General features: G+C 41.6%; 1 protein-coding gene across 3 annotated transcripts in view; it reads left to right on the top strand.

The window, feature by feature from the left end:
• POMT1 (protein O-mannosyltransferase 1) overlaps positions 1-27,163 on the top strand; it is a 1,532,857-nt gene that overhangs the window by 872,047 nt on the left and 633,647 nt on the right. For all 3 annotated transcript variants that reach the window (XM_044058401.1, XM_044058399.1, XM_044058400.1), the window contains one exon: positions 6,458-6,553. In XM_044058401.1, coding sequence (XP_043914336.1) covers positions 6,458-6,553 — 96 coding nt within the window. The remainder of the gene's footprint in view (positions 1-6,457; positions 6,554-27,163) is intronic.

Here is a 27,163-nt window from a genome sequence, read left to right as displayed (position 1 = left end):
TGATGACCTAAAAAAGTTTTATAGAGAATTGAGAAACAAGGTAAAAGGAATTTAAAGACCACCAAAAAAGAAGAAATAGATGCATTTTGGAGAAGTATCTATGAAGATCCTGTGGAACATAACAAAGATGCTAAATGGATTGAAGAAGTAAAAGAAAGAATAAGAAGTTTAAATGTACAGGACATGAAATGGGATGAAGTAACAGCTAGAGAGATTGAAACAAAGTTAAGAAAAGTCTCTAATTGGAAAACCCCAGGCCCAGATGCAGTACATAACTTTTGGTTAAAAGCATTAACATCTTTGCACAATGATTTAGCCCTGAGTAAGAACTATTTATACATGCATCTCAAACAGACACCAACCTGGTTAACAGGAAAAACATTGCTGCTACTTGAGTGAACCTGCAAGGTACCCTAAAAATTATAGACCAATAACTTGCGTTCCGACGACATATAAACTATACAAAGGAATTGATGCCAACAGACTTTATAGTCATTTAGAAAAAAACTCAATTATGGCAGTAGAACAAAAGGGCAATAAAGAAAGGTCATATGGAATAAAGGATCATTTGTTGTTAAAGTCATAGTGGAGAAGTGCAAAAGAGGGGAAGAATCTAAGTATGGCATTGATTGAGTACAAAAAAAGCATTTGATAGTATCCCACATTCATGCATAAAAGAGTGTTTAAAATGTGTAAGATACACCATACATAAATAGACTACATTACAGTGACCATGAAACAGTGGCAGATCACTTTGCAATTAAGCCATGATAAAGGACAGATTATTATTCCAGGATAAAAATTTAAAGGGAGAGATTCCAGGGTGACTCTGTCACTGCTGTTATTCTGCCCTGCCCTTAACCCATTAAGCTGTCTGTTTAACAGATTAGGTCATGGCTATAATTTGCCTCCTAGAAAACAACAAAGTGTAAAGACTTCTCATCTTCTCTTTGTTGTTGATTTAAAACTGCATAGCTCATCAGATGAGGAACCGAAAACATAACAGAAAGTTGTCAAAACTTTTTCAGATGATATAAGAATGTCATTTGGTCTTGATAAATGTGCAAAAGCAACCTTTAACACAGGAAAACTGCAGCACCAGGAAAACATCAGTCTTGGACAAGAATGTGATATAGAAGAACTTGAGCAAGAGGGAGTGTATAAATATTTGGGAATTGATGAAGGATCAATAATAAAATGTGAACAAATGCGAATAAAACTTAGTAAAGAATACTTTAGTAGACTTAAATTAATCCCGAAAACAGCATTGGCATCTAGGAATAAAATCCAAGCTATAAACCAGTTTGCTCTTCCTGTCCTAACTTAGTTTTGGAGTGATTGACTGGCTCCAAAACGTGTTGGATAGGTTAGATAGGAAAACAAGAAAGATGCTTCATGCTCACCAAATGATTTATAAAAATGAGTGCATACCAAGATTATATATTCCCCATTCCGAAGGAGGGATGTGCCTCTTTAAAACTGATTGCATGTACAGATCTGCAGTCATGGGATTCCACATATATCTGCTGACCTCACAAGACCCAAATGTAGTGAAAGTTTTGAAACATGAGGAGAGTAAATCTAAGATGACTTCTCTACTTAGTCTTGCAGAAGCATATAAGCATCAAGCAGGAATGGAAATCAAACCAGAAGTAGATAAAAAAAAAAATCAGGCAGCAGCTGAATGTGCCAAAAAACCCCCAAAAAGAATATAAGGTGAAGGACCAGAAGAGAAGGCAGGAAATGTGGAAAATGCATAAATGTAGTTTCAAGTATAGAAAACTTCTGGAAGAACCTCACGTTGATCAGGAACAAATGCAGAAATGGTTAGGGAGAGGTGAATTCAAACCAAGGAAAGGTCAATATTGGTGGCCCAAATTAGTGGGCTATGTACATGCTGGTTTTCAAAGTCCATTGAACATCTGGGAGATGCAGACAAATGTAGGTTTTGTAAAACCAAATTGGAAAGTCTCACACCTTGTTGCTGGGTGTGACTTGTTAATGGCAGAAGGATGGTATTCTGGGCACATTGCAAGTGCTGCAACGAGCACTTTTGGCTGATGTGGAAGATTGAAATAATACTAATTTCATGAATTTTAATCTTACTTTGACTTAGGAATGGGGCCCATTCCCATCATGGTGTTAGAAACCCAAAAGATTCGGAGAAATTAAAAAAGGAGAAAAATATTACATTCATAAAGTAGCAGAAAGTATACTAAGAACTAAGCCAACATGGGAATAGACAAAGGAGATTCTAATCACAGGGAAAACTGCAATTAGGGGTACAGAGAATAGGCAAGAGGGGGGTTGGAATTTAGTAGAGGAAGTTGGCAAAGGAACCAATTTATTGGGGACGAACAATTAGAGTGGGAAAGGTAATAAATGGGAAGAGGCCAAAAAGACATTTGGACTGCAGGTTTGAGATTGCCTTCACTGTCAGGGATTTATATCCCAATATAGGCAAAGGGAAGGGAGAATCCTCAGTGAAAGATCTGCACTGGTTGAGTTTTTAGTTGAATCTTGAACAGAAGCTGCTGTTAGAGATAATTAATAGGGCATATACAATACTGCACAATAACTATAGGAATCCATCAGAAGAGGTAAGAAGAGATTGGGAAGACAGATTAGATAAGCCAGTCACAACGAAACAATGGGAAGACATATGTATGGCTCCCAAATATGCAACACAGTCTGCAAGACTTAGGATTTTGCCTGGAAATGTTTGCACAGGTTCTTTTATACCCTAAGCAGATTTCAAATAATTTTTCCTCAGGTAGATAACAAATGTTGGAGGTGTAATGAGAATAGAGAGGTACGGGGGAGCATATATTTTTGCAGTGTAATGGGTTGGCAGATTTTAAAAGTTCCCTACAGAGTACTCTGTCAGTTTTACTGGTTGAGCAAATGAGTGCAACTAAGGAAACTATTTTTGAGCTGGGATACAGTATATAAATTGCCTAGACGTAGTAAGACCTTTTTCAGTTTAATTTTGGTTGCTGCCAAAAAAGCAGTTACTAGAAAATGGAAATCAAAGTCCAAACCAACTATACTTCAAGTAGTGAATATTTCAACAGAGATAAAAGGGTAGTAAGTGGGATCTTTAGGTAAGGGTAAGAGCAAATTACATAGAAAAATGGAAATTGTGGGAGCAATGCATGCAGAAAAATCTTTGTGGCAGGAACAAGATTTAAGAGAAGGCAGGCATTGAGTACTTCATGTAATATTGGATTGATTACATTTACAAAACAAAATATGTGATGTATATTGTTTATAAATGTGAACTTGTCGATATGATTTGATTACTTTTATATAGATGTATGTTTGCCTCTGTCATAAGTGATATTTCAATAAAAGTGTTTAAAAATTCTGTGGCCTCAAAAATATTTATCATGAGAGCCTGTTAGCCCTTTCCCTGTATTCAGTCCCTTACAGACTCTTCTGTTGAGATCTGAGTCTGGCCTTTCAAGCCATGACAGTTCTAATCCTATTTGATCCCCTGCTCCTTTGCAGAAGCAATGGCACATGAAATACTCATTTAAATGAACTAAAACTTCATCAGCAGATAAACAAGATGCATTGGCATGATAAGATGCATCTCCCAAAATACCCCTCACCTCTGGAACAAACTTCCAGTAGATGTCAAGCAGAGTAGCACCCTTATCACCTTCAAGGTAAATTTAGGTAATTGGATGGGCAGCTTCAAGTTCTCTCCTGTCTGTTTTGTCTTGCCCTCCTTGGGGCTAGAGGGAAATTTTTAATAGTTTTGTTGGGGGGGGGGGGTTGGCTAAGCTTGTAATGGTCTGCAGATTGATTGCTTAGTACTTCCATATGGAGTTAAGATTATTTTCGGTACCAGGAATGTAGTATGTAGTAGAAGAATGCTACTTAAAATAAAATGGTTCCATCTGGTGACATTATTGCAGTATAAATCCCAGCCGTTGTATAAGTCTGAAAGTTTAGCCGAACATTAAAGCTGTGAGATATTAGTGAACGTCATTCTGTAAGCCGTGTTCAGAACTCACAATCTCATCTGCCTGCTGACTGACTCTCAAGAACTTAGTTCAATAGATGGTGTTCCCAGGTTGCTTCTAAAAAAAAGATAGCTGTGTCTAATGAGTTCACCTGGTTAGCAGATGTTTAAAATACAAAAATCAAATTAGCTCATAGCATTTATGAATGAAAACTGTAACCACAAGGCAAGGAAAAGGAAACAAATTGCAAAGCAACAATGTTTCAGTCATTGTTCAACCTCTCTGTAGCAGTGTTTCTAGTAACAGCATGATACCAGAGGAGCAACAAAGTTTCCATTGGTTTATTTTTATTCGTTTGTTCACTGGGTTATCCCACCGGGCACAAGTGTTTGTTTTTCAGGGGCACCTCAGGAACAGTTTGTGGTAAAGTGATTTGTTCAGAAACACACAGCAATCAAAGCAATAATATTCTGTACCCTGGACTACAGGAGGCAACTCAGTAACAGCTCAGAGTCTTAATTCTCTGCACTGCCTTACAATTTTCAGTACATGTGGAGGCCTAGGCAGGAAACCTCCAAAAACAAACATTGAGTAGTACAAATATTTGAGAGTATGTTATATTATGAGTGGGCATTATGGCAGTAAAAGGAATGCAAATTACTTCATTTGTTTGTGCGTGTGTATGTCTGCAGGTTCCGTTCAGAAGCTCAAAATACTGAAATCTCGAATTTCAGTATTTCGAGCCCAAGATGCCGAATCCACATAATAGAGAAAGTTTAGAAGCGTGAAATTTAAAACCTTGAATACCGGAGGTTTTGAATTTCACGCTTCTAAAGTTCCGCTATGGTCATGTATTCAGGTAAGTGTGTTTGTTTGTGTGTGTGTTAAGAGGTTTGGGTAGGGGCTGTGGTGTGTGTCAGTGTGTTTTGTTGCTGTGATGTGCGTGCGCAAAGAGAAAGTAGCTTGTGTGGTAGTGTTTTGTGTGTGTTTGTATGTAGTGCGACCTCGGAGTGAGAATCTTTAAGTGGGAGGGTGTGGGGGGTGCAGGGTGGCTTGCCCCCCTGCTTTCATGTAGTAGAGTGATTGTGTGTGTGTATGGGTGTGGGTGTGGGTGTAGGCGTAGTACAACTGTGAAATTCAAAACTTCTGGTATTCGAGGTTTTGAATTTCACGGTTTTTAGTTTTCATTGTTTTGTGGATTCCACTTCTTGGGCTTGAGATACTGAAATTTCAGATTTCAGTATTTCAAGCTTCTGAAGCGAGTCCGTGTGTGCATGCGTGCGTGCACATGCAAGTAGTCCATTGTATTTTGTATACATTTGAGATCCTCTTTCAGACACCCTTTGGACACTGCTATCTTTGGATATCTAGTGGTGTACAAGGGCTGACTCTGTTCTGTAAATGTTCATAAATTTGCTATCACCATCAGTGTTCTTTCCATGTTCTTATTCAACATTGTATGTCATGTACTACTGTGGAAAAATGCATGTCTGTGAAGGATTCATGAAACTTGTTTTGCTTTCTGCCTGCCAACTATCAAGCCTTCCCCTTTCAGTCACGCCCATTCATTCCGCTGTCATAGGTATTCACCATTGACGGTGTGAGCTGGAAAAGAGAGGCTGTCACACCATCAGACTTTGTGCCTTCATGGGTATTCTGGAAATATTGGTATGGTTATGTAAATTTAATCCTCCCCCCACTTAGTGAGGGAAGAGGAATGTTCAACACCACCATAGGAAAAGGACATCAACACCATCCTTGATGTGGATGCATGCTCATATAAACTTAGGATGACAGTTACTGCTGAAGTGCCTTGGTTTCTGAATGGTCTTTTCCTCTGCCTCCCTTCTTCTGAGGGACTGTAACATTGGATGGTCCTGGACTTTCCCTCTCCCCCTTCACCTCCCAGTATGAGCAAGACTCATCCTCCCCTGCCAGCTCCAACAAGCACCCAAGGTGTTAATCACTCTCAGAATGCCTGGGCTTTTTCTCTGTCTCTCTCCACAACCTACTTCCTTAAATCTTAAGAGTATCACAATCCTTTTTCAAATGCAGGAGATATGCACAAAGTTATTTTTTGGTTAAATAATGATATATGGAAGCCTTTATTAAGTGGTAGGTAGTGGTAGATGGTTTGAGCATGCATTCACATAGAAGGAAGAAGATGACACTAAAATTGTGAGTTCCAAAGTTAGAAGAAAGAGTTAACTCTCCTTTATCTTCAGTACATCTGCCCTGTCTGCTTGGTTATTTAGAGTGCATTAGAAAACTACTTCTGCTACACATTTACCATCATTCACTAAGAGACACTGAGTAGTGGATGCTATTAGCTTGGAGTATGTGGTTGCATATGTAGTACAGTGTTTACTGCCTGTCAGCTTGGAAACTGGTCTATATGTTTAGATCAGCAGTAGTAGCATAGAGTTTGTATCTTGGAAACAAATGTACTGCATCAGCATTTATTTCTATTGTTCTTCTGACTGCAGATATGAGAACGGTCGGGGCAGTTCACATCAACAGCAGGTGACCTGTTATCCCTTCAAAGACATCAATAATTGGTGGATTGTTAAAGATCCTGGCAAGTAAGTGTCACACTTCATAAACAGGTATAGTAAGTAACACACACACACACACACTTGTATGTCACATCAGATTTGTAGTGACTGATGATCCTACAGGTTGATGTAAAATTGCAAAAAATAGCAGGTCTGAATTGAATATGCTGAAGCAATCTACGTAAACGGCAGCAGTGAGGTCTTAACAGAACTAGCTTCCTTCACTGTATTCTCTCCATCTGAGGATATTTCATCTCTCTCTCTCTCTCTTAAGTAAAATCTTTGCTTTTCATGTAATACTTCACTGTTTCTGTCTCTTAAAACATTTACACTTCTGACAGCTTTTAGTTGTGTTAGAAGTAGCTTACAGACCAATTTTTACAGTTTTTTTTAATTTTACATTTGTTTATCGGGGAGGTCCAATTGGGCTTTTTGGCCCATTTCCAGTGGAGGCCCGAGGAGTAAAGCTCCACAAGTATTTCTTTTTTACAAAACAATTTGACAGAAAAAAAATGATATACAATTTTGACATAATGTTATTTAGACAGATATGACAGAGAAAGTAAAAAAACATTGTAAGTTCTTGTGTGCAATTTAATACATGGAGGTGTAGACAGATAAATAGGAAGTGTATTTTGGGTTGTAATGGTTAGGTTAGTGAAAAATGGTTGGTGAGATGAGATTTAAATAGTGAGGAGGTATAAGAGGGTTAGTATTGTATTATAAAAAGGAGATATTGATGAGCTGTTAGGTGGCAGAAGTGCAGAGGAGAAAGAGTTGAAGTCAAGAAAGAAAGAGTGGCGGGTTTTATCCTGACTAGATGCAGGAGCAGAGCTATTTGTTGTTTAGTTGTTCTTTTAGCATAATTTAGAATTTTGATGGGTTGGGCATGTTGAGGATTTCTTGTGGCAGTGTGTTCCAGGACTTTGCTATTTTGTTGGCATATAAGGCATCACGGTGGCTGTTGTTGGATTTGGTTACATTTAGTAGAAGTTTTTGGGAAGTTCTTAGAGTCTGGCAGTTGGTATGGGGTTTAAGAAGATTATTAAGGGCTGGTCAGTTGTTGGGGTAGTGTAGGATGGAGAGTGCTAGGGGTGTTTGGTTGAAGGTAAGGAGATTGGGGAGTTCTAGCCATTTTAAAAGGAGGAATGCCGAGCAGTGATGTGATCTGGAAGGTAGGTTAGAGGCAAATCTGACTAGTTTGTTGTAGCATGTCTCCAGCTTATTTCGGTCGTCTTAGGTTGGTAAATACTAGGGACGCATATAAGAGTGTAGAAAGAAGATGAGTTTTGGAGATGGACTGTCTGGTGGTATTGGTTAAGAAGGGTTTGATCCTGTACAGTGAGCCTAACTTAATGTGGATCTTTTTGATAGTGCTAGGTGCTTGTCAAATTTGAGGTCGATGTGTATTGTAACAGCAAGGAGTTTAGTGTCCTTAACTGGCTCAAATATTGTGTTGTTTGATGAGTACATTGTAAAGGGGGATTGTTACCACTTTTTTTGTTATTGTTGAAGCGCATACTCTTTGTTTTGTTGGGATTGAGAATGAGTTGACAGTTGGAAAGGTATTTTTCTATGTTTAGCAAGGCTTGTTGTGTTTTTTGTGAGAGTTCAAAGAGGGGGCTGTACACAATTGGGAGGAATCATCTGCATATTGTATTGTGGCTGCATGTTTAATAGCTGTACTGAGTTTATTTATAAAGCTGGGAAAAAGGAGTGGACCAAGGACTGAGCCTTGGGGTACACCTGTAGAGACTGGTAGGAGAGGGGAAAGGTCAGTTTATCATCTGACTGCCTCCTGTCAGTCAGATAGGTAGCTGGCAAACTAGGATAGGACAGAATAGGAGAGGTTAAAGCAAGCTAGTTCATTAGTAAGCTTTTGGTGGGAAACTGTGTTGAAGGCCTTGAACATGTATAAGAAGATGGAAGAAGTAAGTAGGTTGTTGTTTCTTTAGTGGTTGATTGTGTTGGTAAAACTAACTAGTGCAGTTGTTGTACCGTGTTTTGGTCTAAAGCCATGTTATGATGAGGATAAGAGGTTGTTTTTCAGGAGGTGGTCTAGTAGTTGTGAGTATATGCATTTTTCAAGTATTTTTGCTATAGGAGTGGGGATAGTGATTGCTCTGTAATTAGTGAGTTCAGTGGAGGTACCTCCTTTGTGAAGGGGGTTGTATAGGAGATTTTCCAGAGTTTAAAGATATGCTTTTCTGTTATCGTCCTATTGATTAGAATTGACTTGGGGTAGGAGATGATGTCTGCAGTAATTTTAAGAAATTCAGCAGAGAGTTGGTCAGTGGCTGTGGATGAAGGTTTGAGTTTCTGTGGGTTTTTTATGGTTGACGTTTGAATTGGATTCATAGTGAAGCCGTGGGGGGATAGTTAGTGGAGTCTTGGCACTATTTTTGTTTAGGATTGAATAGAATTGCTGAAGTGTGTATTGAATTGAGAGGCTACACTATATGTGAGATTTGTTGTGGGTGGAGGATTGGCCTGGTCTTAGTAGTTTGTTTATGGCTCCCCAGAATTTTTTGGGGATTCTTTTGTTTTTCTTGAATTTCTGTAAATTATTGCTTTTTGGCTTGGTTTTGTAGTTGGCTATACTTTTGAAGGGAAGTTTGTTGTTTTTACTTTCTGATAAAGGTTCCATGCTGTGTCTCTTTGTTTTAGGATTGTTCTGGTTTCAGTAGTGAGCCACTGTATGAGTTGGATTTTATGCGAATCTTTCTGAGGGGTGCTAGTTTGTTTAAGGTAGAGAGGAATTTTTCATTGAAGTATTGAACTGCTTGGTCAAGATTGAGGTGTTTTAGTGGGCTCCAGTCACATAGATGTAAGAGGGTTTTGAAGGTGTCAAGGGAGAAGTTCTTTTTGTTGCAAATATCTCTATAAAGGGTGGTTTTAGGAATGACACTGCAGTGCCTTAGAAGGTATGTTGACAGGTGATTGCTTAAGGTGTCAGGAAGGCAGCCTGACTGGTAATAAAGTGGGTTTGAGTTGACAAGCGTCCTGTTTTTATGATTGTCCTTGAGACAAACCGAAATGCTCCCAGCTCAGATAGCTTGTCATTTGTGAATATTGATATGATTTATACAGAACTGTATGTTATGTACTGAGCTTCAAGAATGTAACCACAGCATACCCTGCTGGAACATAGAAGATTAACTTATAAAACTTCAAGAAAATAAGTTGAAATTAAGTGCTTATGATGAGCTATAAATGTTAGTTTCAATGTAGCAAGAAAGACAGGATGTCTAGAGCTAGACGTTTTTTGTATTGTCTTGAAACAGAAATAATTACTAGGTTTCAAATATAAAAATGTTTTACTGATGTTCTTCGTGTTTCACCATTGCAGTCATCACTTGTGGGTTATCCCTGCAGGATAGCCCTTGGCCGGCTCGAATACCAGAGTAAAGGATTTCCCTACTGCATCAGCTGTCTAGGTACAGAGTCTGACATCAGGTCATCAGGGCTATAAAAAGAGACAGCCAACATCATTACATCAGTCTTTCTTGCTGTGGAGTCCGAAGCAGAAGCAGTTTCATGAGTGCATCAGTCGCCCATTGCCAGAGTGAGGGAGAAACCATCTAAAGCTAGGGGAACCTTTTCTTGCTTTTATCCGATGCCAGAGAAAGTCAATAATTGTCTCAGTTGTGGAAAACAGATCCCACACCAAGACTTTCATTCCATCTGCATCACCTGCCTAGGCCCAGGCCATGACATCCTTGGATGTTGGTTCTGTGCCCTGTTTAATGCTAGAACTATTAGAAGAAGAGCTGAAATTGTAGCTAGACACTTCAGCGACTCTTTTTCTCATCGCAGTATGGTGTTGGTCAGTCAGGCGGCTGTGGAACTACCTAGAAAAAAGAAAGGTAAAGAAAAGGAAAGGCCTCAGAAAGTTAGGCCTGCGGAATACTCCAGTCCAAAGTCAGTCATCCTTCCTCTCATTTCAGTTGCTGAACTCAGTCAGTGCCTTCACAGCCCCTGACGCTAGCTGAGAAACTGTTGTTGGCCTCTATCGAGACCCTTTTAGAGTCCGGTATGCCGCCTGGTCCATCTTCTCCTGCCAGGATGTTGGCCTTCAGTCATGCAGTTTGGTCCAGAGCCGCTTCACATGCACCGGCTTCTGCAGAGACAGTTCTGATGCCCGAAGCCAGGCAGAGACCGACAACCATGCCGCTGGTTAAGCTAACTTTGTATAAGGCCTCTGAATCCTCTAGGCCCAAGACCAAGACTACCCCTAAAAAGACCCCATCCCAGGGACCCAGCCACTGGCTTCCTTCTTTCCAGCCTGCCATGCAGTCCCAGCAGCTGCTCAGAATGGCAGAGGATTTAAACACTCTAATTAGAGGAAGCCAACCTACCCAAACCACCCCTGCTAAAAGGAAGAGAGACATTTCTCCTGTGCCTCTTTCTGACCAGAACTCAGAAGGATCAGAACTGGAGGATTCTGACACTGAATACCAGCCATTTGCAGCAGTTGAGGATTTGAATGCTGAAGACCCTTTTCCTGCTGCCATCCCCTCCTGAGGACCTCTCTTTTGGAGAAACGTTAAATTCCCTTTGGGAGCATTTCCACTGGGAGGTGCAGGATTACCCTCTGTCAAAGAAGAGACTGAGAGAGTTCCTTGACCTTTCACAGCATAAACCTCTGGCCATTCCCCCTGTCCTGGATGTAGTGGAAGATGTGTTTCTGGAGTCTGCACTCACCCCTGACTCTCTCCCACCTGCCCCCAGGAAGCCAGAGAGATATTATCAGGTGCAAAACACCCATAAGTATCTTTTTAAAAAAACAGCAGCTGACCCAGAGGTCATTATTCAGGGTCCTAAGGAGGCTAGGGCTAGTTCCTCTAGAAATCCCATTCCAGCTGACAAAGAGAGCAAGGTCTTAGATAGATTAGGCAAAAAAGCCTACACTTCGACTACCCTAGCGAATAGGCCCTGAATTGTCAACTCCATATGCTGAAATACCAGCAAAATGTACTGGAATTACTTAAACAGAAAATTTCAAACCTACCAGATAGCAATACTACCAGAGAACTAGCTGATCATATAATTTCCATCTCCCAGGTAGCCAAACATTCCCTGCATTGTGGGTTTGATGCCTTGGAGGCTTCCAGCAGGACCGCAGTCACTGGCTCTGTGATCAGAAGGTATGCCTGGTTAAGGGAACAACCTTTGCCTGACCAAGTAAAATCCAAATTGTTAGATGCCCTTCTGGATAAGGACCAGCTGTTTGGACCCAAAGCTGAGGAGGTTATTAAGAAAATGGAAGACAAAGCCAAGTCTATGCAGACGGTGAAGGATTTTTTGCAGTTTCAGCAGGAACTTCCCCACAAAACATTGGTCCTTTCCTGCTCAAACAAAGCCCATTCAGAGGAAGGCATGCAGGGACAGAGCAACAAGGCACCAGTCATAAGGCCAACAGAGATCCAGACAATGGACCACTGCAATGCCTAGGTAGGGGAATTCTAAGCCCCCTCCCTTCTCCAAGGATTCACAGTGACTGTACACCCCCTTTGCCCCACAACCCCCCACAGAGACTAGGAGGAAGACTTTCCCTCTTCCTAGAGAATTGGCAGGCCATCACTTCGGATCTATGGGTCCCAAAACCTATTGCCAGCAGGTATGGATTCTCTTTTTAAAAAAGTCCCAGATATTCAGGCTTCCCAGATGTACCAGCAAATCAGAGGGCAGAAGCCATCTGTCAAATACAAAAATGTTATGCCCAAGGCACTGTGTAACCTGTACCAAAGAAACAGGCTGGAAAAGGGTATTATTCAAGACTGTTCCTGGTACCTAGAAAGGAGGGCACCTGGCACCCTATTTTAGACCTCTCCACTCTGAATCTGTCCCTCCTGGTACCAAAATTCAAAATGGTGTCCTTACACAAACCCTTACCAATGTTGATCCCAGATGCTTGGCTAGTGACCCTAGATCTGTAGGATGCCTACCTCCATATTCTCATAAGGACATCCTGCAGGATTTTTCTGCGCTTCAGAGCAGGGTCACAACACTTTCAGTTCTCTGCTCTGCCCTTTGGCTTATCCACTGCTCCCAGAGTCTTTACCAAGTGCCTGGCTCCTGTCATTGGTTTTTGCAGACCGAAGGGCATTCAGATTTACCCCTACCTGGATGACTGCCTCATTCGGGCAGACACCAAGGAGAGACTCATGCAGGGACCTCACTTTTGTTCAAACTCTCCTATCCAACCTGGGCTTCACTAACAACCAAGAGAAGTCCCAGTTTCTCCCTTTGAGAGGGTTAACCTTCCTGGGAGCTCTTCTGGACACATCTTCTCTGTGACGCCCATGCACTGGCCCAGCAATCAAGGAGCCTCACTCCTCACCACTAACACCAGTGAGGGCCATCCATATAGGGAAAGGATAATAAATACACACACAGTAAAGTACAATTTCCCTTAAGAACATACAGAGATCACAGTCAGTCTGGGGCTGGTTTCTCCCTTTCTTTCCAGATCCCCAATAAGACTCCCCACTGCCACAGCTATAGGGTCCAGATCTCAGCCTAGTGGGCAAGCTAAAACCTCCAGCACCCTCTCTGTCTAACCAGTGCTTTGTGTCCCTGCCCAAGAAGCTGACACGCACACATACACACACTTTGAGATGAGTCATATACAACCACACAGACACTCCTGGGGAAAGCTGGCACAGGTTCTCCAGCTGTGCCCCTTTTCTGCCTAGTCTAAAAGCTAGTACCAGCTGCCACCACCTACTAATATCAGCTACTCAAAGGCCCTTCTGAAAGGGTGTCCAGTTATTACTGTGCAATATTATTATCCAAATGGTAAGTGTGACTGAACAGTCAAGGCTTATTAGAGTGACTTGGTACAGTATCACTATATACATGCAATGTACTCTAGATCTTAAATTAACTGTACATAAAACAGCCACAGTTGAAAGGTTTAAAATATTTAATAATAATAAATAAAAACACAAGACAATATGTTTTACTGCACAGTGCTAATCAGAAGTTCAGATATCACAGAGAAATACTTAAAATAATATGGGAGAAAAGTTCTGACATCACAGAAAACAAACTAGTCTAATCTTCCTATTTCCTAGCTATATCTAAGAGAAAACACACCTCTAATAACTTACATATAGAGTAAAGCAGTGCTGGTGATGTTGAATGTTCTCAAGACAAAGTGCTCAGAGCTCTCTGATTCTCTCTCTTTAAATTGATAAACCAAGAGCTGCTTCACATGGCATCATTCTTCACACTTCTCTGGTGTTCCCAGGCTAACAGAAACTACATTTACATTATTTCCATGTGGTCAGAAACCAGTGCAATAAAGGACATTTATACATGCAAATTCTAGCCATTAACTCTGGTCTTAAAACAATAGGCAGGATGCCTCCCTCTAGACATATTGGCTCCGAATTTTGACATCAAAGACAGTCATAAAATGCTTGACTTAGCTTTCTTACAGCAGAGCACTGTTACATTTTTGCAGTTAAATATCCAATGCAGTCTTTTCACATTTAAGAGAGCAAGCCTGTGGCTTACATTAATATTTACAAATGACAGAATTATCTACAAAATTCTATCTGGCTAGGCTAGCAGCCTTCACCTATCTTCACCCCCCCCCCTTGAAGAACTCAAGCTAGTTTTTCAAGTGACCCTTGAGAAACGCTGCTTGAGAGGGTTAAGTCTATCTGAGTATACCTTACCCCATTCCCTGTCTTGAGACCCCATCTGTGTTGGAATTGCTAATCCCACTGCGGTGCTACACTGGCATACCATATGCCTGCAACCCTAGGCTCCATCTTAGCAACTTGGCATTTTGCTGGCTGGCTCCGTTTAACCATTTAAACATTTAAGAGAACAAGCCTGTGGCTTACATTAATATTTACGAATGACAGAATTATCTACAAAATTCTATCTGGCTAGGCTGTCAGCCTTCACCTATCTTCATCTCAAACACCCTCCCTCAGGAAAATCAGAGGTTCCTTCACTCATACTTCTCACAGCTGGCCGGCAGGACCCATGTCACAGCAAGGGAATTCCTGCAGGTGCTGGGGTACATGGCCTCCTGCATTCTACTGGTACCCTTAGCCAGACTACACTTGAAGAAACTACAGTGGTACCTCAGGAACCTCTGGTGCCAGCACTCTCAGTTTCTGAGCTACAGGCCCTTATGGCCACTCAGCCCTTCATTATTTTCCATGCTGACAGGGTGTCTCTCAGAACTAACCCCTCCTTTATGCCTAAAGTGGTCTCGGAGGTTACCCTCAACCAGGCCATCCATCTCCCTACCTTCTTTCCCAATCTTCAGAATAAAGGGGAAAGAATTTTGCATACCCTTGATGTACACAGACAATTGAGATATAACCTGGATATGACAAAATCAGTCAGGATATTTGACCAGCTTCTGGTTTCCTTCTCTCCTGGGACAGAGGGGAAGCCCATTTCCAAACAGAACATTTCTAAATGGATCTTTCATTGCATCCATTTCTGCTATTCCTTTCATGGAAAGAGTCCTCCCAAATCTGTCAGATCTCACTCCACTAGAGCAGCCTCTACTTCCACTACTTTCCTTAGAGGGGTTCCAACTAAGGATATTTTGAAAGCTGCTACCTGGGCATCCATCCACACATTCACCAAGCACTACCAGCTGGCTACATTCTCCAACAGCAGGGCAGCCTTTGCATCTGCAGTCCTGCAGGGCATGCTGGTATCCCCTTAATATGGTGCTTGCCTTTAATTCCTATACTCCTTCCTCCACCCTTTTTTTCTCAGCTTTGGGAATCCTCCCACAAGTGATGACTGCAACAGTGAAACATGAAGAACATAGTGCAGTCGTGTACACTTACCATAAATGTAGATTTTTGAGTGTATTCACTGTTGCAGTCCTGTTTCCTCCCCCCTTCCCCCTTTACTTCCTCCTCCTTGTGGGGATCTTACCTATTGGGGGCAAGAAAAACTGATATAATGACGTCGGCTGTCTCCTTTTATAACCCTGATGACCTGACGTCAACCTCTGTACCTAGACAGCCGATGCAGGAGGGAAATCCTTTACTCTGGTATTTGGGCCGTCCAAGGGCTACCCAGCTGGGATAACCCACAAGTGATGACTGCAACAGTGAATACACTTGACCATCTACATTTATGGTAAGTGTACACAAGTGTACTTTCTACAACTTCCAAGTTTTACAAACTTCTGAGAGATATTTACTTCTCACACAGAGATGTTAAAATTCTGTTAGTATCTGCTTAGCCTGGGAACTGAAGTCAGGTGACAAAGATTGATGTCATTCAAGCAAACTCAGCAGTAATGTTTATTATTAATTTAGGAACTCTCTCAGATAGGGACTGGGCATTTTGTGTCTTGTCTTGGACCTGGAAACCTCCATCATCAGCAGTTGTACTTTTGTGTTGTCTGTAAGTAAGATTTAGGGCATAGTATCTCTCTTAGAGATAGGTAGAAATATAGTACAGATTAGTTTAGATATTTACTGTAGTTATTTGAGACTGTCCTGCAATGTTGTTTTAAAATATTCCCTGTGATTCTGAACTCCAAAGTAACTGTGTTGATTGAGTATTGTCTTGTTCTTTTGTTATTTATTGTTAAATATATTTAAACCTATCTTTGTGGCTGATATTTGTGAGACATATTTAAGCTTTTAGAGTACTTGCATATATGTATTTGGTGACAGTGTACAGGCTACTCCAAAAACCTTGGTCAGACTACCCTTTGGATAATAGTAACATTACACAGTAGGATTGGACACCCTTTGTAAGGGCCTTATAGTAGCTGATAAAGAGGGGTTGGTGGCAGTGATAACTACCTTATAGCCTGGGCAGAAGGGGGCATAGCTAGTAATCCTGTGCTAGCCTACCATAGGAGTGTCTGCGTGTTTGTATATAAATCAAATTACAACATGTATGTGTGTCAGCTACTTGAGCAGGGACACAAAGCACTGGTTGAATAGAGAGGGAGCTGGAGATCTTGGCTTGACCCCTCAGCTGAGATCTTAACCCTATAGCTGTGCCAGTGGGGAGTCTTATTGGGGATCCGGAGAAAGAAGGAGAAACCAGCCCCCAGCCTGTGATCTCATAGGTACATAGGTTCTCTGTGTGCTAAGGGAAATTGTACTTTCTTGTGTGTGTACTTGTCATCCTCCCATTGTGTACATCCCTCACTGATGTCCTTCAAGGATGCATCTGCAGTCATAACAAATGGGTTGTCCTGTCGTCAGGCAGCCCTTCGGTCGGCCGGATTCCAAAGTCTGCGTCTGGCCTCGGCTGGTGTCGCACTTCACCTGACGTCATCTCTGCTGGTCTTCGGGTATAAAGGCATCAGCCGACGCCATTTTCCTCAGTCTTTCTTGCCGCGTGGCGCCCGAAGCAGAAGCTGTTCGCAAGTCCAGAGATTACTACTACCGAATACTACTTCGAAGACTTCTAAAAAGCTAAGTACCCCGTTGGGGACTCTTTCTTGCCTCAGCCGATGTCAGAAAAAGTAAATAACTGTTTAACTTGTGGGAAACAAATACCTCATAAAGATTTCCACTCTTACTGCTTACCTTGTTTAGGCCCAGACCACGACGTAGCAGCCTGTTTAGCCTGTGCTTCCTTCAACCGACGAACGCTTAGGCGTCGGTCGGAGTTTGCTGAACAGTTTTTCGGCTCAGATTTTGCGTACATTATGCCGTCGGATCCTCCGACTACTCAAATTGTTAAAAAACGCAAAGAAAAAGACCGACACTCGCGGTCCGCGGTTTCGGCCGAAACCACGGTTAAGCAAACCGCGAGTGTCTCGGTTTCGGCCGAAACCGAGCAAACGGGTCAATCTTCAACCGAATCCATGACTACTACCGAGGCTCCTGCTACCCTAGTTGAATCGGCCTCTGAAGTTTTGCCTACTAATGTGGTTCCAATTGAATTATCAGACACCATCCCTTTGGATGTCTCTACCCCAGCACGTGGTGCTGCTAGGCCTCCTGCAGCCATGTCTATTAAGGCCTTTGCCAGGGCTAAAGCAGCCAAAACTGCTAAATCAGTGCCTGTTAAGCCCCCCTCACACAGGCCCAGTTCCAGTTCACAAATGCTTACTCTGGCAGAGGATCTCATCTCTTTAATTAGGGGATCCCAATCTCACCCAGACAGGGCCTCTCAGCCTCCAGAAAAGAGACCTAGAGCAGAGCCCCCAGAGCCAGTGTCCTCTGATGATTCTTCGGATGACTCAGACATTATAGACCATCCAGAGGCTCCTTTTTCTATTCCGATGCTGAAGAATCTATTCCATCTGCCTCTCCACCAGAGGAATTTTCCTTTGGGGAAACCTTACATGCCATGAGAGAACAATTCCAATGGCAGGGACAAGATTTCTCAGATTCAAGAAAAAGGCTTAGGACCTTTCTACACTTACCACAACATAGGCCCTTAGCTATACCTCCAGTTCTGCCTGTTGTGGATGATGCATTTAATGATGTTTGCACTGCTCCTGATACTTTACCTCCAGCCCCTGCCAAACCAGATAGGTTTTACAGGGTACCAGACACTCATCACCACCTATACAAGGCCCCACTTGCAGATCCTGAGACTATCTCCCAGGGGCCTAAGGCAGTAGCCGACCTCAGCAAAAACCCTCTCCTTCTGAAAGGGAATCCAGGTCCTTAGAGATGGGGAAAAAGTTTACACCTCTGCTACTCTCTCAGCTAGAGCTTTGAACTGTCAGTTTCATATGATCCAATACCAAGAGTTTATGCTTGATCAGTTAACTAAGAAACTGTCCTCTGATGACTCCTTAGGTAAGAAATATGTTTTAGAAATGGTGAATAACATTCAGCAGGTTAGTAACCATTCTTTAAAATGTGGCTATGATGCATTGGAGGCTTCATTTAGATCAGCCATGACTGGCACAGTTATAAGAAGGCATGCATGGTTGAAAGAACAGGTCTTGCCGGATCATGTTAAAGCAAAGCTGTTAGATGCTCCTATGGATAAGGCCAGTCTATTTGGTACTCCTGCTCAGCAAGTAATGAAGAAAATGGAAGAGAAGGCAAAATCTGTACAAACAGTTAAGGATTTCTTACAGGTTCAGCCCCCAAGGTTTAGCAGGAACTGGCCTTCCAAAAATTGGTCCTTTCCAGACTCCTCAAAATCTCAGAGAGGCAGGAATAGATGTTCCAGAGGCAGAAATCAATCCAGAGGAGGTGCCTACAGAGGACGCCAGTGGCAAGGCAATAACCAACGAGGCACAGACACAACCACTGCCACTGCAACAGGACAATCACAGTGACTTGGCTCTGACACCGCCTACCAGGGAACAAATAGCAGCACCTTTAGGCGGAAAGTTAGCCTTATTTTCAAAAAATTGGCACTATATCACAAAAGACAAGTGGATTTTGCAGACCATAGACCAAGGCTACAGGTTTCACTTCCACACCTTACCAGTAAAAAGAGGAATGCCAAACCTACCTCCAAATCAAAAAACAGAAGCTTTAAAGCAGATAGCTCAATTAACAAAGATGAGAGCTGTGGAAAGAGTACCACTAACAGAACAGGGCAAAGGATTCTACTCCAGACTCTTCCTAGTACCAAGAAAAGAGAAAAGTTGGAGACCTATTCTCGACCTGTCCGTCTTAAACACATTCATCATTGTCCCAAAATTCAAAATGCTGACCCTACAGCAACTTCTTCCCATGCTGGGCAAGGAGTGTTGGCTGGTAACTCTAGATCTCAAGGAGGCATACCTGCACGTCCCCATACGACCAAATTGCAGAAGATACCTCTGATTTCTTGCAGGATCAGAGCATTATCAATTTTCAGCATTGCCCTTTGGCTTATCTACTGCGCCCAGAGTATTCACAAAATGCCTGGCATCAGTAATCGCTCATTGCAGGCTACAGGGAATCCAAATTTATCCATACCTGGACGACTGCCTGATACAAGCGGACAACAAAAGCAAGCTGACAAAAGACTTACAAAGAGTCATTTGCTTACTACAAGCCCTGGGATACACAGTCAATTTAAAAAAGTCAAGACTGATACCATCCCAAACAAGAACATTCTTGGGTGCGGAATTGGACACAGTAAAACAGATGGCATTCCTAACTGCAGAAAAACAAGAACAACTCCCTCTTTACTTCTTGGCATTAACAAAGCAGAACAAACTAACAGCAAGAAAAGTACTGCAGGCCTTGGGCTTCATGGCATCATGCATAATCCTGGTCCCCCATGCCAGACTGCAGCTACAGTGGTACCTAAAGAATTTATGGTCTCAACACAGGCACAGCTTAGAAACCGAAATCCCACTAATCCCATGCCTGAAACAAGAGTTCCTATGGTGGGCTCAAGCATGCCAGTCAAACCCAGGCTTGCCCTTCCACAACTTTCAAGCAAGCCAAACCATCACAACGGACGCCTCAGACCTAGGCTGGGGGGCACACATGCTGGACAAATGCATACAAGGATTATGGACTCCAGACCAGCTGCACCTGCACATAAATCAAAAAGAAATGCTGGCAGTAAAACTAGCAATCCAGAATTTCAGACCATTCCTCAAAGAAGGCCATTTAATGATAAGGACAGACAACACCACAGTCATGTGGTACATCAACAAACAGGGAGGCACTCATTCATACCCCCTATGCAGAATGACTCTGGACCTTTGGAATATGGCTCTGAGCTACAACTTCCAGTTACAGGCAATATTTGTACCGGGAAAAGAAAACACCCTAGCAGACATGTTAAGCAGAACTACCTCGGATGCTCACGAATGGATGCTACACCCGGACATCTTCAAGGCCATCACAAAGAAATGGGGAATGCCACAAATAGACCTATTCGCATCCCCACTCAATCACCAGCTCAAGAAATTCTGCACAAGGACATACCACCCACTTGCATGGAAGGTGGACTCTCTATCCTTCAGTTGGAAAGGCCTGACAGCATATGCATTTCCACCTCTTCCTTTGATGCACAAGGTACTACTGAAAATCAAAGAGGAACGTCCAAGGATAATTCTGATAGCTCCAAATTGGCCAAGACAACACTGGTAACCATTGCTGAGGAGCATGTCTGGGGGAGAACGTGGACACTACCCCTGATGCCTTTGATGTTAACTCAGAACAACTACAACATCATGCATCCAAACCTAAAAACTCTGCAACTGACTGCCTGGAACATCACATAACAGCAACTAACCCAGATTTATCCCAAAGGGTTAAAGACATTATCCTTGAAGCCCGCAGACCTTCAACAAGAAGGAACTATGCAGGAAAATGGAAAAGGTTTGTCATTTGGAGTACTGAAAGAGGAAAAGATGTGTCAAAGATAGATATTGCTAACATCCTGGAGTACTTGGCAGAGCTTCTCCATACAGGCCTGTCCTATTCCTCCATCAAGATACATGCATCAGCTATTTCTGCAGAATACAGCTTGATCCCCTGTCTTCTCACATCCTCTACTCAGGCAGTTCCTCAGAGGAATCAAGAATGTAAAACCTCCTAGGAAACCACCATTACCAGCATGGGACTTGAACTTTGTGCTAGAAAAATTGACACTCCCTCCATTTGAACCAGCAGCAACAGCAGATCTTCAACACCTATCATGAAAAACTGCTTTCCTACTGGCAATTACTTCAGCAAGAAGGGTTTGAACTACAGGCCTTAATGGCAGTACAACCCTTCCTAATCTTCCATCAAGATAGAGTGTCCATGAGAACTAATCCTACATTTATGCCTAAGGTGGTATCCAGAGTGTCTCTAAACCAGGCAATCCACCTACCTACCTTCTTTCCCGATCCACAGAACAGGGGGGAAAGACTGCTGCATACCTTGGATGTACATAGACAGTTACGCTACTACCTGGACAGAACCAAAGGTAACAGAAAAACTGACCAGCTTTTAGTAGCCTATGCAACAGGAAGGGAAGGAAAAGCAATTTCCAAACAGACAATCTCCAAATGGATAGGAAATTGCATAAGATTCTGTTACTCCTACCATGGAAAACCAATTCCACAGAACATAAGACCTCACTCTACAAGGGCTACAGCCACTACCACAGCTTTCTTACGAGGAGTGGCAACCAAGGACATTATTGAGGCGGCTACTTGGACCTCCGTGCATACATTTGCCAAGCATTATAACTTACCTCTATACTCTAGATCCCGAGCAGGGTTTGCCACTGCTGTATTGCAAGGGATCCTAACTACACCATAATTCTTCTTCCTCCTCCTCTAGTTTGGCTATGGTATTCTACCCATTTGTTATGACTGCAGATGCATCCTTGAAGGACATAGTACAGTTTTGTACCTACCATAAATGTAGATGTCCGAACAGGATAGCATCTGCAGTCAGGATTACCCACCCTCCTTCCCCTCTGTGGTATTCCTAGGGTATTTACCCTCCTAATAGCTAGCTGGGGGGGATCTCTTATGGTGTATTTGTTTGTATATATGTACATACATGCTTATGTTTTGTGTTTGCCTACCTTTTTTTTGGAAACATTGGCATTTACCCAAAATTTAGTTTTCCAAGAAGACAACTGGCATCTGGGGCAAGAAACACTGAGGAAAATGGCATCGGCTGATGCCTTTATACCCGAAGACCAGCAGAGATGACGTTGGGTGAAGTGCGACACCAGCCGAGGCCAGACCCAGACTTTGGAATCCGGCCGACCGAAGGGCTGCCTGACGACAGGACAACCCATTTGTTGTGACTGCAGATGCTGTCCTGTTCGGACATCTACATTTATAGTAGGTACAAAACTGTACTTTGCCAGTGGTGAGGATTGAGACTCCTTGATTACTAGGCCAGTGCAGGGGCGTCACATTCCTGTCTTGTGGAAGTATTTATAAGTTGACAAAAAACAAGGTTTATGAATTTTGAGGGATTATGTGAGTAGCATGTAGTCCAGTGTATATTGATGTCCCCCATTACTATAGTTTCTTGGTTGAGGGTAGTTGAGCACCAGTGGTGGAAGTCCTCAATTATGGTTGGTTCATTTCCTGGCAGTAAATAGGCAGCTACTATGTTAATGTGCTTATTTGGGTTTATGTGTAGTCAGGAGATGCGTATTTCTAAGTTAGTTTGGTTGGTATGGCTGATAGTGAGTCTGTCAATTTTTAGATTGTTTTTATATATTTATGTAGTATTGCTATACCACCATGGCATTTATGGGTTCTCTCTTGCCTATGTATGTTATAGCCTGAGGTGAGGATTTTGCTATCGTGAATGTGTGGTTTTAACCAAGTTTCTGTTAGGATTGTTATGTCTGGGATGTAGTGGGATAGGGTTGCATGAAATTCATGGATTTTGTTAAGTAGACTTTTAAGTTTCATATTTAGCAGTAGCAAGTCTGACTTACTGTGACATAGATTGTAAGGGTTTGCATTTGTTAGAGTGGTGATTTTGTTTAGGGAGTTTGTTTGGGATGGGAGGCCTGGGTTGGGATGTATGTCACCACTTAATTTGATATGGTTTGTAATAACTGGGAATAGGTAGTTGATTTTGATGAGTAGTTTGGTGTATTTTTGATGTGGGCTTGGATTTAGTTTTAGATATAAACATTTAAATGGTAGGAGGTTTGTACTGGGGTTTATGAATAGTTCTGGAGATATGGAAATATTGTATATTTTGTTGTTGCCCTTAGTATAGGTTGGGGGGAGTAATTGCTGGTGATTTGGAAATGATGGAATGATGTGCATAGATAGGTAGTAATAAGTATGATCAGGAGGGTTGTTAGTTGGGTTAACATTATGATAATTTGTAGAGCTGTGTTTAGAAGGAGCTATTGTAGTTTTGTTTCACTTGAGTTGTGAGGGTTATGGGGATAAAGAAGAGGGAGTGATTAGTGAGGTGGAGTTTAATTAACATTAAGTGATGCACTAGTTTCCTGTTGGTTTGTATGATGAGGTTGAGTGTGATGTAGAATGGGTATGTCAGTGGTTATGGATATATTTAGAGATATTGGAGGTGAGTGGGAATTGGGGGGGTAGGGTAGGGGAGCGTAGTGATCCCAAGCGTAGTGAGGGTGAACGGATTGGGTTTAGCTGATTGCTGAAGGTGTGAACGGCAGATAGGATACTCAGAAATCTGTTTTACAAAAAAGAACCTTTTTTGCTAAGTATTCGTTATGTTGCCATATTTGATGGCAGTAATAGTTTTTGTTACTGAGACAGAAAAAGACACTGTATAATCACTACCGAGACTTGCTGTTCTGGGAATAAAAATGTTTAAGAGAAAGTGATGTTTGTATTTGTTTCTTGACTGGAATAGAAAACTGATCCAGTTGTACCATTTTTAGGCTTATTCTGGTTCAGTATAAGTAACGTGGTAACCAGAGTCATAGTGAAGAAAAGCATCATCATACATTAGGAATCACTATTAAGTGTTGGTAAGAATGCACAATAGAAGAAGAGTAACAAAACTGAAACTGTGGTCCAATGTAAAAATCATATGTAATACAAGTGAACATTAAGCTGTAAGCATCGAGTATTTACAGTGTGTGCAGCAATAAATGAAAGGTGGCGGTGGGAGTGTGAGAGGGGGAGTGAGAAAGAGACGATTGTGAGAATCATGGCAGACATTTGAAAGGAGTGAGAGTGGGAATGGGAGGTCATTAAATATGTTTGTTAGTGGTGAGTAGTCTTGGGTTAAAAGGAGCCATTATTGAAAAACTATGATCAGTGGAGTGGTGTTTATTCCATGGATTGGTAAGACTGAAGGAGGACTGTGATTTTATGTTATAGCTTGTGTTTTTTCTTTGGCATCAGTTTACAAAGAAGTGGAATGTGATGTTGTGCATTAGCTTATTCGTTAATGATTGCAGGAGTAATGTTCATCTTTGTTAAAGGGAAACCATATGCTTTTGGTTAGAACTTTGCTGTCATGCTTTTTGGTGGAAGGAGCAAGGATAATATGGTTTGTAATAGTATAGAATGTGAAATTTTTTTCTGCGACGATGTAGCTATTAGGAATAGTCCATATTCAGTCTTGGTAAGCAGAATCCTTTGCCTGTAGCCTTTCTTGCTATTGGGTGCTAGGAAGTGTGACTGTTTTAGCCCAGAATTGGAGGATGTTGATTTTAGACTTTGTCATGATGACATGGTATTAATAGGTTGGTCTAGCCGGCCTATATTTTTAAAGCATGGGGTAGTTTCTATATGATGATCAACATTTAGGAAACTGTTGCAGTAGCCTAAGCTATATGGGTTATATCCTGCCAAGAATATGACTGCTGGCCAGCTTTTCAAAGCTTCATGGCACCTTCCACTCATTTTAACTGCTGTGGGACTTGAGGATAGATGCATAAAGGCAATTGTTAGGGCGCCAAAGCCTTCAGAGCTTTCTTTTCATTGAATTTTGCTCCCTCTGCATGCTTTTTGGAACTGACAGTCATCTAGCTGTCTTTCAAGGCTGGGCAGTTAAGTATCCTTTTGGGCAAAGTCTTCCAAAATATAATTTTTAAGAATAATTTGTATGTTTCATGCTAGGAAATTTCTTTGTAATGAACTGTCATGTCTTATAAAGATATTTTTACTGGGAGAGTGCTTGTGTAAAAAACTGTGTAAAATTTTTTTAAATATTTTTTTCTACAAATTTATGTAGAATTCTTATGTGAGAGGCAGAATACTGTGCTTTTGGAGACTGTCATTGAAATTTTTACCTCAGAACCTTAAGCTTTCTTCCAGAAGGTTTACTAACTCAACCATGCTCGGCTTCCTGCCTTGCAAACTCTTTTCTCGACTTGGCCATGGAGCAGTTATCAGTCCCTTCAGTTTTTCCTTCTGTCTGCAAGAAGGATTCTTCAGGTGTCAAACAGGCTCCCTCGTTTCCTCAACTGCCTGTGGATGAGATTGCTGTGGCCAGACATGGTTCCTCTGTGTCCTCATCGTTATGTCAGTCCCTCTATTGTAGCCCCTCAGCAAGCCACCAAGGACTGAGAATTAGATACACCCTCTGCAACTGTGTGATTGTCCTCACTGGGCATTGAGAACCACTTTTGTCCATCTCTGAGAGAGAAGCAGATGAAGTCTTACCACGAAGTTGGGCTAAGGTGCCTGATTCTAGTTCAGCCTGTTTCCAGGGGTCTTCCAGGAAAAGAAGTTAGGAATGTCACTTCTGCTACTGCTTTAACTATGGGCAAGGAAGACTTGCTGTGATGTCCTAAGAGACTACTTTCAGCTTTTGTTTAAGTTTTAAATCCTGTCTCTTCACTGACTTCAAATAGAAAAAAAATTCTCTCACATTGTGACACTAATTCCCAGTGAGGCAAGTGTTTTCCTTCAGTGAATTCTCATGATTGCAGTTCTAAGGAAAGTATTTTTTCAAATTTCCATCCAAAAAAGTCAACTGTTTTCTGAGACTACAACTAAAATGAAAGATTTATTTCCATAGGAACAGGATGCAATCCTTATCTCTCAGCAAAAGTATAATTTGTTGTAACTGGATTCACCTAAGCCTGCAGCAGTCCCTCTGGTTTTACCACATTTAGAAGATGTTTTCTTAACAGCTATCGGAAGGCTGACAGTCAATTTCCTGCTCCCAAGAAGTCCAGTAGATTATACAAAGTGCCTCACACACAAATATCTGTTTTCTAATCCTGAAGCAGATCCTGGAGTTATTTCCTCATCAAAGCAACCTGCAATTAAACATATTGTGAATGCTAACCCTATTTCCTTGGACAAGGATGTAAAGTCTTTTGTTAAATTTGGGGAGAAAATGTATTCCTCCTCTTACTTAGAATTCTGAACTGCCAGGCTCATTTTTATTTATTTTTTTTACTAGTGTCTTTTGAGAAAACGAGAATGTTAAGCATTAACCTTCCTTCTTCAAGAGTTAAAAACTTCATTAAGTTATTTCATTGTGCCTGCTTCTCATGTAACCATTCTTTAAAGTGCTGTTATGGTTATGCTGATGCTGTCCCAGGGCTGTTGTTACTGGTTCAGTTTTGGAAAGATTTGTTTGGTTACATTCTCAAAACTTATCAAGTAGCTATTCTGGTGGAGAGGTCCATAAAAGATTTGATGAAAGAGGAAAATTGATTCAAGGGGTGACCCAAATCTTTCAACTATTTTTTCAAAGTTCAGTAAAACTTTATTTCTAATTCAGAGCACATTTGCAAGAAGTAAACAAGCGGTCTCAGAATAATATCAAAGAACAATGTCAAGGATGCTCAAAGAAGAAAGGGGGAGCTTCCTAGAACCAAGGACAGTCCAGAAAGGCAGCTTGACTAGTTGCGTATTCAAACTCTCCCCACCCCACCCTGGGAATAATTTAAATCTATTCCTCAGCCTAGGCCTACATCATCCATAGTGGCTTCAATCATTTTAGACAAGTGGGTTCTGAGAATTATCCAGCAGGAGAAGGAGGTAACTCAGAGAGACAAAATCTGAAGCATACCTCTCTACTGTCCAGAGTTTTGCTGAATGCTTATATTTTTACCTTATATTTGTGGTCTTTTCCTCATAAAAGTCATGTTTTTCTAGCAAATCAGATGATTAAAGTCACAAAATAATGACATACATTTGGTTTTGGACTTCATATACACCAGATGATGCATGCTAATCCAAATCCTGTTGTTCTAGCAATTTTCTAAGTTTGTAAGAGCAATATTTAAAATCTGCCCCTATTTTTAGGCCTTTGCCCCCCATTATTTGGGCTTTGTCCA

This window comes from Protopterus annectens, chromosome 16.part0 (genome assembly GCF_019279795.1).
Source record: "Protopterus annectens isolate FY-2018-M chromosome 16.part0, PAN1.0, whole genome shotgun sequence".
In the NCBI taxonomy this organism is placed as follows: Eukaryota; Metazoa; Chordata; order Ceratodontiformes; family Protopteridae; genus Protopterus; species Protopterus annectens.
The sequence above is the reverse complement of the archived record's forward strand: the minus strand, read 5'-3'. Positions and strand labels throughout refer to the sequence as shown.